Source organism: Psittacula echo (assembly GCF_963264785.1).
Source record: "Psittacula echo genome assembly, chromosome: 2".
NCBI classification, from domain to species: domain Eukaryota; kingdom Metazoa; phylum Chordata; class Aves; order Psittaciformes; family Psittacidae; genus Psittacula; species Psittacula echo.
Genome location: NC_137737.1, coordinates 29,944,361 through 29,956,611, shown reverse-complemented (window position 1 = coordinate 29,956,611; position 12,251 = coordinate 29,944,361). Strand labels below are relative to the sequence as shown.

The window sequence follows — 12,251 nt, the reverse complement described above, 5'->3', positions numbered from 1 at the left end:
AGGTAGTGAGATGGACTGCGAACTGGCTGAAGGACAGAAGCCAGAGAGTTGTAGTCTATGGGGCGGAGTCCAGTTGGAGGCCTGTATCTAGTGGAGTGCCTCAAGGGTCAGTATTGGGACCAGTATTATTTAATATATTCATCAATGATTTAGATGAGGGAATTGAGTGTACTGTCAGCAAGTTTGCTGATGACACTAAGCTGGGAGGAGTGGCTGACACACCAGAAGGCTGTGCTGCCATCCAGCGGGACCTGGACAGGCTGGAGAGTTGGGCAGGGAGAAACTTGATGAAATATAACAAGGGAAAGTGTAGAGTCCTGCATCTGGGCAGGAACAACCCCAGGTTCCAGTATAGGTTGGGGAACGACCTGTTAGAGAGTAGTGTAGGGGAGAGGGACCTGGGGGTCCTAGTGGACAGCAGGATGACCATGAGCCAACACTGTGCCCTTGTGGCCAGGAAGGCCAATGGCATCCTGGGGTGTATTAGAAGGGGGGTGGTCAGTAGGTCGAGAGAGGTCCTCCTTCCCCTCTACTCGGCCCTGGTGAGACCGCATCTGGAATATTGTGTCCAGTTCTGGGCCCCTCAGTTCAAGAAGGACAGGGACCTGCTGGAGAGAGTCCAGCGCAGGGCGACTAAGATGATTAAGGGAGTGGAGCATCTCCCTTATGAGGAAAGGCTGAGGGAGCTGGGTCTCTATAGTTTGGAGAAGAGGAGACTGCGGGGGGACCTTATTAGTGTATATAAATATATAAAGGGGGAGTGTCATGAGGATGGAGCCAGGCTCTTCTCAATGGCAAACTATGATAAGACAAGGGGTAATGGGTATAAACTGGAACACAAGAGGTTCCACTTAAACTTGAGAAGAAACTTCTTCTCAGTGAGGGTGACAGAACACTGGAACAGGCTGCCCAGGGAGGTTGTGGAGTCTCCTTCTTTGGAGACATTCAAAACCCGCCTGGACACATTCCTGTGTAACCTTATCTAGGTGTTCCTGCTCTGGCAGGGGGATTGGACTAGATGATCTCTTGAGGTCCCTTCCAATCTCTAACATACTGTGAAACTGTGAAACACAAAATTCATTGTGTCTGAAGCAAAATACAAAAATATGGTTCTATGCTTAAAGGAATGTGAAATAGATCAATATTTCTTTAACTACTAGCTAATTCCTAATTACCTAACATCTTATCTGCTAAAATAATTCTGACTTCATGATAATTTCTGATTTATTCTAGAATAAGAGCACTCCAAAGGGAATGCAAGTTGCTTATTTCAAATTCCAGTTTGAGTTCTTCTTTAGATTCACCCTCAGCCAAAATTAGCTAAGTAAGTAGTCAAAAATAATAGTACTTGTAGACATTTTCACAGACTCAAATAATAATTTATAGAAAAACTTCTACAGGGCTCTCTACAGAAGGTAAAATATTAATTTAAATCACTGTTACAATGTAAAATTTGTTTAGCCACTAAGGTTCTAAAAGAACTCTTTTCCTTCCACCCCAGGTCATTCCTCTCAATCTCACCTTTTTTTTTGTTTGTTTGTTTGGGTTGGGGTGTTTCGGGTTTGGGTTGGTTTGGGTTTTTTTTGTTTTGTTTTGTTTTGTTTTTTGTTTTTGTTTTTTAATAACCAAACACCCAAGTGTCAAGTAAGAATTTCCAAAAATCAGTTTTTAGGTACTGAGCTTTGTCTTGGCTCCCCTCTGCTGTTCTGATTCCTAATCTCTTTCTGAGATTTGTTTTTCTCTCTGCTTCCTTAAATCATTTAATGCATTATCTATGAGTCGCAAAAATAGCACAGAGTCATGAATTTTGGTCTATCAAAAGTTGTTAAGACTCCAAATTTATTTGAAGACACTCATTTTGTTTTCTCATGGCTTAATTTTCAATTCCCCCTCTTTTTCATCACAGGAATTCTTATCTCATGCTGCTAAAATGGTAGTTACTATCTATCTGTAAACTTAGCTGAAACTTGAGCAATGTACTTACCTTGCCACTAACTCTTTTTCTTTGCATCTCTTCAATCTGCTTTAATTATCTCTACTACCACTTCAATAACATCTCAAACTCTTAGAGCCTATCCAGAACTGAAATGCCACTATTCAATAAAGCACTTGGACGCGTATGTAGTCTATAAACTGTCTTCCCATCCTCCTCTCATAACTGTCTACAATTTTCACTTCCATTTATTTCAACCTCTACAATACATAGGCTTTTATACTATATACAGTCTAGGACTTCCACCAAAGCAGCGATGTCAACAATGACTGACAGGGTCTGTAATCAATCTATTCTAATACAGGTAGAGATGCTAGATTCTGTCCCATCTTTGTAGTGAATCTCAAACATAAACAATGTATTAAAAGTAGAAATGGGCCTCTACTAAAAATCAAACAAACAAAAAAAAAAAAAAACCACCCAAAACAACACACAAACACAAACAAACACATAAAAAAAACCACCCAAACAAATTAAACCAAAACTTGTAACAAACAAGCAACAGTTCAAAAAGCATTTTAAAGCTATTTGGTATGCCTTTATGAATGCAAACATCATCTGCTAGGCCAGTTAATTCTGGGAAATACATTCATCAAAACAAACCCATTATCACTAACCATAATTTCTGCTACAATTAATTTGAGTGTCTCAATATTGCAAATTATTTATAACCTTTTATGTTGAAAATAAACCCAAGAATTTATATATTCAGAAACTATGCAAGAAAATATTATCTTGGAATCACAAGTTCTTTTCTCAATATTCCATACTTGCTTTAATAAAATTAAGAGTTCTAAAACCAAATTAGCTATCAGTACTGTCTTCAAAAAGCCATTATGTTTTGCAATGCAGCCAACAAAACTATGCAGTGACACTCCATAACACCCACTAAAAATCCTCCAAAGCCACACAAAAAGCAACATATTTTTAGTGCTTGAAAAAACAATGAAAAACATACATAATTATAAGCACACTTAACATTTTTGCTTCTTTTAATTGGCAGAAAACAACAGAAAGGAATGCAACCCAAGGCCCTTCGACCCCAACAAATGGTACATGGAGAGAGGCCTTCTCACACCATCAGGCAGCGCTAAGCCCACTCTCAAAGAGGCTTCTGATTTTCAATTTGAACCATCAACAGCAACCCATCTCCTGTTCTCAAGAGCCACAAGAAAGTAGCTTTGGCTCTCCTTTCTTCAAAAATCCAGGAGGGGCAGAAGAGCATAAGCACTAACACTAATAATAACACATTTTTTCTTTTTCAGTGGATGAGTTGAATGAGCAGCTTTCCCCTTCTCTCTTCAGTCATACAAAGCATTGCTGGGCTGAGGGGACCTACCACAAGCTACCGGTTCTTTCATTTTGAATCCCATAAAAACAAAGCAGGATCATTCTCTCTCTCAGAGCTTTTCTTTTTTTCCCAGTTTGTCTGATGAGTCATGGATTGTCATTATTTGAATTACACTTTCAAGCTCTTCACAAGGACTAAAAATACATGCTTTTAATGAGAGCTGAGATTCTGACATAGTCACACAGCCCTCACAATTAGTCCATTCTCCCTTCATTTTGTTTCTTCAAGGCTTGGTGAACCGTAATTCTCTGTTTGTGACATCCAGCTCATTTCCACAGCAACTAATTGAATTATTCCCTAAATCTTTATAATAGAGAATAAGCAATAGGAAGAGATGAACTCCTAAGAAACAAGAGCTTCTCACTGTTTACATGCAAATGTCCATAGAAACAATCAAATACAAAAGGAATACTAAGATACATAGAAACACAGTAAGTATAGCAAAGGTGCAATCAATATTTATACAGTTTACAGTATTTTACACATTCAGTAATTTTATGACCATATGTCTGATTTGTAATAACCTTAAAATGTGCTCAATGCCAGCAACAGCTGATGCTCCAACACTGCGTGTTAACAACTGCCAGTGTTTATCTGTGCAGATTTAATCCTAGAAAGTAATCTTTATCTTTGACAGAGGAAACAGAAACCAAGGTGAGATTACACCATTTGCCTTTCAGGATTCTAAGACAGGAAGTACTGCAGCCAGCCATCACATACCATGGATCCCACAGACAGAGAAACTTGAGATCTAGGGTTTCTATTTTGGACTTTGAAAGAACTCTTCAGATTTGCTTCTTGCAATGATATCCTTGAAAATTTAAACACACAGTTATTGGCTTTTCCCTAAAGGTTTAAAGATAATCTTTAAGATCCCTTCAAACCCAAACCATTCTACAACTCTGTGAATTTCCCTTGTATTGCAACAAAGGCCCAGCATCTGGGAGTCTGACTATATAAGAACCATGGATCTATCTACAAGTCTAAGAGTTAACACAAGCCTTGATAACTACTGGCAGCGTCAGAGCTCTGAATAACCTATCTTCCCCAGATACCTAAACAGCCACTACACCCTCAGGAGAAGCACTGGAAACTTGGTAGCACAATCTAGAAAACCATGTGATTATCCTAAAAAAATAACACTATCCAGTATCAACACAACCAATTCAGTATCTGTATTGTATTGAACTATTCTGTTTCACTGCTCAGTGAGGCTGAGTAAACATTACAGTCTTCTCCAGGTGTTGTGACTGCCTTCTCTCCCATTCTCCCAGACGAATCAGACGTGCAGGATGGTTGCAAGTAAACTACCATCTTCCAAGTGAGGCCACCAAATGCTCCCTGATGACAGGAGAGTGTCCTATTCATCACACAGCAAGCATGGCCAGTGCCTCTCTATGCTCAAATGATGGGTTTGTAATAACAACAGCCTCTTCTAACAGTGTTTTATCTCTGAAGTCTGGGATATATGCAACTTGGTACTACCTAATAAGCTGCACCATTTTTTTCCTTCTCTAATTCTTCTAACATTTCTTCCATAAGAGAGCATTTTGCTGGTTATAATCCTTTTATATCAGAATTCCTGAACAAGTCAGATATTTCTAGGAGCATCCTATGTTCTGCAGACAAATAAGGATGCTCTAAACAGCAAAGTATGTCCCAGTTTTGCCACCTGATAGTCACAAATTAATATAAATTCACAATTTTCCTCTCAAAACATGTCTCCCTACAGCTGGCATAGGTTCTGGTAGTCAGAAGACAGGGGAGGATCCCTGAAATTAACTAAGTCATGAGCATAATACTGTAATAAGATACTCAAAAAGTCACTCAATCTGAGTTGACTTTGTGCCATTACTGCATACAATTCAAATAAAGTTCTAGGAAAGCCATTAGTTCCTAAGAGTTTGTTTTAAATTAGAATATAAAGTAGCTTGAGAGGGACTAAAAGGATTCAAATACATTTGTCTTTGTCAGCAAATAAAGTAATTCTTGAATAATTTGACAGACCCTTTAAAGGAGGTCAGCACTCTGCATTGTCCCTTTCTCTAAATAGCTTACTGTACCTTAAACAAGTTGGACACCCTTCTTCAGTATGGGCATGGAAACAGGAAATAAGTTCTGCATCCACCTGAGTATCCTACCAGACTGCTATGAGAAGGTTCCTCCTTACAGTTGTGGACAGAGTCAATATGACACTGTTTACCCTAGACAGTTTAACTGGAGAACTGACTGGCTGCTGTTTGGGTAAAATCCCGTCTGCTACAGACTAAAGACTTATATCATGCAGGAACAGTAAACACTGTAAGTCATTAGAAAGCCCATTTCAGAGATCCAGATTATGCTGCATGACTCTATATTCATCAGATTTTCTCCTTCAGAGAAGCTCAGCTTATCATACCTATCTGCCATTCTCTTCAAGTCTTCACACAGAATTCCTGATGAGAGAAAGAAAAGAAATCCACTAATACTTCTGCAGCTGACATTGGTGCCCAGCTCTCCATCCCCCACAACAATTTCCTCTGTAAAACTATCTTCAGAGGCCAAGTCCAAACTATGTCTGGTTAAACAAAAAGTAAACTCACATTTTTGTATCTTTTCTTTTCTGGATTTCAGACTAACACAAGTCATAAAGTTGGATCTAGTATTTTCATTAGTGCAGACTGCATATAGCCACCTTCTTTTGGACAGAGTTCAGTTTTTCTTATCAATAAAACTCACTAGAACCTAAACCTATCAGGTATAATATTTCTATCCCATTTTCTCTAAATTGTTACAACACAGGAATGTGCATGAGAAATTTAAACTCACAGTTCTTAAAAAAAAAAATAAAAAAAAATACAGTGTTGTATCAATAGGCATAGTTCATAGTTCACCTCTTAGAAGAACTGAAGCAAGTGCCCCACCAAACCCTTGAGTGGAACACCGATTAATCTTAGACAGATTTTTAGTCCCCAGTTACAGGCTCAGAATTAGGATTCAAACTCCATGAATCATCAACTGGCCACTTTTTCTGGCTCCTCCCTTCCCAACCGGCCTTGCATGCAAAGAGGGGATCTCTCACAAGACTCATCATCCTTCTCCATGAAGTTCTCCAAGTGCATGGGTACTGAACAGGCAGCACTGGCAGACTCAATCTTTCAGCCAGTTTGACAGGCTCTGACAAAACTTCATGAGAACTTAATTTCCTCCATCTTTACCAACAGCACCAGAAACACCATACTCCTAATATCCAAAAATTGGGGTAAAACTATTCCAAATAATCACCAGCATTTTTTTCTCTCAAATTTCCAAACAGTCAAAAATAGCTGGTTTTAGCAATCTGCATTCTTTGATGAGGCTCATTACCTCACTAAAATTAGCACAATTCCATGCGGCACTAGAAGCCTGGGACTCTCTGAGGGATTGTGTAATGTGGCCCATAGCTACTGGTGACCAGCTGCCACATGTATGAAGCTCCCCACAGGTTATCATTTATACCCATTGTAAAAGAAAATCTTTTCCATCTGTGAGGGCCACAGAACCAAACCGACCCAAGAGTCTCTGACAACTTCATTCCGGACCAAAAGTTTTGCTGACCTTCCTGTTTCTCTTGAAAGACCTTGTTCACAAGTTCCTCCTTCATATTCCCCTACAAAACTCTTACACTAGTTCTTGTGGCAGCTATTGATGCTACATCAAAAGATGCTGCAGCTGCTGATGCTGTTCCTGTTCTCATAGCCATTTCAGTAGCTCTCCAACATCTATTTCTATCTTCAGGCTGTGACAGTCTGCCCAAGTTCTCCTCCACCAGCCTGGGAAAAAAAATCACTGCCAAAAGTTCTGCAAAAAGTCTTTTTCAGGCTTTTTCCTCAGGGCACATTTTGTTGACAAACTCAAAAGGACAACACAAAACCAGGCTATTTCCCCAGAGTGCACATGCTGCCAGAGCTCAGAGGTCTTTTCCTTTGCCTCTCTCTGCCTACTAAAGGAAGGACAGACCTTTCTTCTGTCTTTTAAAGCCTAGCTAAATCATGAAACTGTCTTGCTTTAACTGTTTCTAATCTCGTCAATATTTTCTCACTTGCTTTTGGAGTAGATCTTCTAAGCTCCCACTAACATGATTTGGACTACACCAACTTTGTTTAATAAAAAGGAGATCAAACATTCACTTAAAAAGCATTCAAAAACCTCTGCCCAAATCAAAATTACCACACAAATAATAACCACAATGAAGTTATTTATATCTCTCCTCTCTAATGTCTTTACAAGTCAAGCTGCTGTTAGGAGTAGAACAGAAAAATGAAGATACCTGGTACTATACAATTTAGAAGAAACTGTCTCTGCCTGGAAAGTCCTGTGCGTACTTCACCCTATGCAATAACATTTTTACGCAGAAAAAGTTTTTCACCTTTTCACCTTTTTTTCCTACAGCCAGAGGTGATTATAAAATCTAAAATCTAAAGGAGAAAAAAAAACAACCCAAAAACCACAAACTTCTTTTTCCGAGTGCATGTATTTGCAATGAATCATCAGGATTTGGTGTGGGCTACATTATTATTTATTGTTGTTATTGTTATTACTGATATTATATAACAAAAACACCAGTTATTTTGGTTGTTTCTTTTCACGTATTCTTCTGAGGCATTTTTAAACCACAGAACTATCCAATGCAATCTATTTTCTAATATTGTCTCTTATGAACAAGAGGAGAGAGGAGATTTTTAATTTGACCACCAAGGACAACAGAGAGGAACTGTCTTTGGAAATAATTGTTCTTCCAAAAACCACAGATACACATATTAACTGCAAAGAGCTAAGTATTAGGAAATATGGTCTTTGAATTCACTTAAAAACACACATTTCTTCATATAATGGATATTCCTCGGATTAATTTACTGGATATTTATCTACTGTAAAGTTCTGAGCATCGCTTAGAGAGAAGTATTTTGTGATTAGGAACAACAGAACTCATTTTCCTTTGCTGTTCAGTTACGTCTATGGAAATCAGGGAAAGCTGGTATGTATTCAGGAAAGAAATTTTACATTCACGGTTTGTGTCCACTGAAAAATACACTTGAATAAAGCAGAGAATAAGAATCATACTATCAAGTATCTGATGAAGATGACAGGCAGACAAGACACAGCAGGAACTCCTCAATGGCATACCAAGGACAGCATCTGCATACAGAGCTTGGAGCAGGCCTTGTCTATTCAACCATACTTGCAATAGTGACAGGCTACCATCAAGCTGACAGAAGATTAGTTAATTAATTAAAAGCAGAACTACACTGAACCAGAACAAACTGTGTTCCAGTCAGGAAGTGGAAAGCACGTGTCCCTGGCACAGCAGCAGAACCCACATGAGGAGTTTAATGGGCTTTATGTAGGGAAAGATACATACACTTATTTTGGTGACTAAAAAGGAGATCAGGCTAAATTCAGACCTCTAAGCCCATGACAGCTGTATCTATAATGTCCACACTCACACAGCTACAGTTCTGCACATAAAATCTAACTCTGGAAGTACTAAGCTTATTATCTCTGCAGCCTGTATGTTAATATGGTTTGAAAATTCCTTTACGTGACCAAAATTAATTGACGCAGAAAAGAAGCAGCTCATATAGCTGCCTCCTGACTTCTGTTACAGTCTCAAGACGAGATACTTGTTATGCTTCTTAAAACCTGGGTGGACACATTCCTCTGCTATTCTCAGAAACCATAATCCTTGCAGATGTGACTGATTTCAGCCAAGTCAGGCAGCAACAGTCATCTTCATAAACCATATGGAAATGAAACAGGCCTGCCTTCTAGTTAAGGGAAAGCTCAAATTGAGCTTCAACCTTAGAAGACTCAAACTGAACTTCTTCACTCCTACAAGTGTGCCCTGTCTGCTATGCAGTAGAAGAGTCTGGCTTACCACCCCTTTCAATGCTGGATCTAAACTAAGGCTATCAAACCAGAGAGATGGTTTGTGCTTGTGTGGAGAGCAGCGGCTGGGGGTCACACAAGCAAAACACTATCTTACATCTGTAGCCAGCTTTGGTGAAGGGAATTAAGCTTGAAAAGGGCGCTCTGTGAAGGTTTTTTTCTGACCACCAAGCAAATATGCAAAACACTGGCAGGTGCATTTTAAAAAGAATATTTTCTAGGTGGATAGGCACACGAAATGCAGAACATTGACTCCTCTCCTAAAATTAAAACGAGCAAACTTTCTTAACCAAATTTACTCAGACTCCAAAGGAAGCAGAAAGCAAAATATAGCCAGTGCTTAAAGATGCCTACTGGCTACTGCAAGGCACCTCAGCACATGTGCTAAAGGTATCTGCTTTGCATCAATAATAGTAAATGCTGTGAAACATCAACACTTAGTATTTGAGCACGGAAGTGTGATACAGAGGTGTAAGTGTGAACTCTGAATTCTACCCTATGAGCTCAAGTCAGTCTAATATACACCTCTGCAACAGTTTAAGAATTTCCTCTCTTTACCATTCAGTATGATTACTTTCTATTTGCACACCAAAAAGTGTGCACAATAATAGGCCAGAAAAAACTCTTTCTGTAGGTCTTATTGTCTGAAGTGCTACTATTTTCTTTCAGTCTTATCTTACTGTCAAATACTTGCTTGAATTGACTCAGTTTAAAAAATAATCCCACATAGATTTGTATAATGAACTTAGAAGAACAGTTCTTTTCATATTTCAGCCTGTTGTTGTTGGGTTTGAGTGGCAAGGTTTTGGTAGTGGAGGGACTACAGAAATAGCTTCTGTGAGAAGATGCCAGTAGCTACCTATGCCCAATAGAGCAAATGCCAGCCATCTGCAACACAGACCCACAACCAGCCAAGGCCAAGCCTACCGGCAACAGTGACAGCACCTGTGGATGCAAGTGTAGCCAGAGAAGAGAGTGATAATACCTGAGAGAAACAGCTCTGCAGCCACCAAGGTCAATGAAGAAGGAAGGGGAAGAGGTGCTGCAGTTATTCCCCGTGGTAAAGACCATAGCAAGGCAGGCTGTGCCCCTGCAGCCCATGGAGGCCCATGGAGGACCCCATGCCAGAGCAGGGGGATGCCCTAAGGAAGCTGTGACCCCATGGGAAGTTAAAACAGTGTTGTAATTTAGGTAAGATTTATGAAGTGAAGTCTTTACATCAAACTGAAACTCTAATAATCATTTTTTGATTATTCTGTTAGACGACTACACTGAAATGCAGTTAAGTATATTCTGTGATGTCACAGGCAAAAAAACAAAAATCCCAACAAGTAATCACCAGTCTTCATTTTATCTTATAAGCAAATATCTCCAAACTAAGTCCATCTGAGCCACTTTAATCTTAGCAGCTTTATCCACTTGTTGGTTGTTCTGGTGTTCCTCAGTGGCCCGACTCTTGGGTACATGGGCGTCTACATGGCGTACCTTCACCACCAGGTTCTGCATCCGGGCAGTGATATCTTGCCACAGTGCAGCAGCCCAGATGGGTTTACCTCTGCATTGCCAGTTGCTCTGCTTCCATTGCTGCAACCACCCCCACAGGGCATTTGCCACCATCCATGAGTCAGTATAAAGTACTGGCCACTTTTCTCATTCAGCAATGTCCAAGGCCAGCTGGATGGCTTTCACCTCGGCAAACTGACTCATGGATGGTGGCAAAATCAACAACATTCGTAAATCACACAAGATTTTCTCAGTTTTTAAAAATATGTTTAGATTACTTACCAAACATGAAAACTTCCTAAATGTTCTTGACCTTTTCCAGTTAAGTTCTTATCAGACTTCATAAGCCATCTCCTAAATCTAACTTTTCATATACACTATCTCATATACAGTACCCTCTAAGCACATACTTTTTGTTTCCGCTGTTTCACATGACAGCTCCCTCACATTGTTTATAGTATTAGAAACACCTTCATATAGTACACCTAGATGTGCTTCCGCTGGAATCTCCATTTCCTCCACGACTAAGCAAGCCTTTTGCACTACAATCCCCACTCTGGTGACCTACAAATTGTGAATGATGACTTTTTTTTCCCCTCAAAGAATGTATTTTTTGGATTAAAAACCATAAATATAAACCATAATTTAACTTGACAGTAACATCTATAGAATAATAATAATATAATAATAATAAATGCATTCAATATATACTTAATTTAAATTAGCCATAAACTCACATATTTTAAAAATCACTTACATTCTGCATATTTCTGAAGCTGAGAGAACTCTCCAGGGCTCAGGTTAACCCACTTCTCCTGGCTCATCATGCTGGTAGTAAAGGTCTTCGCTAAATATCAGAAAAACATTCCCTTTGAACCAGGTGACATAAACTCCGTAAAGCTTCAGTTCTCCGTGCTTAGAGGCTGGCAAGATGGCATCAGTTTATGTAGATGAAGATTTGATGCTATGAACTGTTCCCAATGTGTTGTTTCAGTGGTGAGTTACAGCACTGTCAAAAGAAAATCAAATATTAGAAGTACAAATACCAGTTTTCCCATGGGAACAGTTGTGACAGATAAATATTTTCTTATATACAAGTTTGCTTGAAGGAAATACTTACAGTATTTGTCCAAATTTAGTCTTATATGTATTTCCAAATTTGTTTTTTGAATTCCAAATGCTTACGTGTGGCATTGATAAAGTCATTGATTCTTTATGATCAAATTGTACCTGGACACCTTGTGTGGGGATGTTTCTAATTTAGTAACAAGCACTGCAACAGTAGATATTATCTACCATTAAACTTAGTTCCCTATGATTTTAAAACTGGATTCATATAACTGGCTTTGTATCCAATTATGTTGTTGTACAGTGCTGCTTGAACTTCTCAGAAGCGTTCTGAAGCTTCTAACTCCCCATATCAAAAACAAAGTGGATTCTGGAGTTTGACAAAAAACTCACAAGATCTCCATAAATATTAATTATTCTAACAAAACA

General features: G+C 39.0%; 1 protein-coding gene across 3 annotated transcripts in view; it reads right to left on the bottom strand.

Moving 5' to 3' along the window:
- Positions 1 to 11,581, bottom strand: part of DGKB (diacylglycerol kinase beta) — a gene marked incomplete at both ends in the record, with an annotated part of 332,840 nt that extends 321,259 nt beyond the window's left edge. For all 3 annotated transcript variants that reach the window (XM_080639402.1, XM_080639403.1, XM_080639404.1), the window contains one exon: positions 11,512 to 11,581. In XM_080639402.1, the coding sequence (XP_080495528.1) occupies positions 11,512 to 11,581 (70 nt within the window). The remainder of the gene's footprint in view (positions 1 to 11,511) is intronic.
- Positions 11,582 to 12,251: the final 670 nt, after the last annotated feature.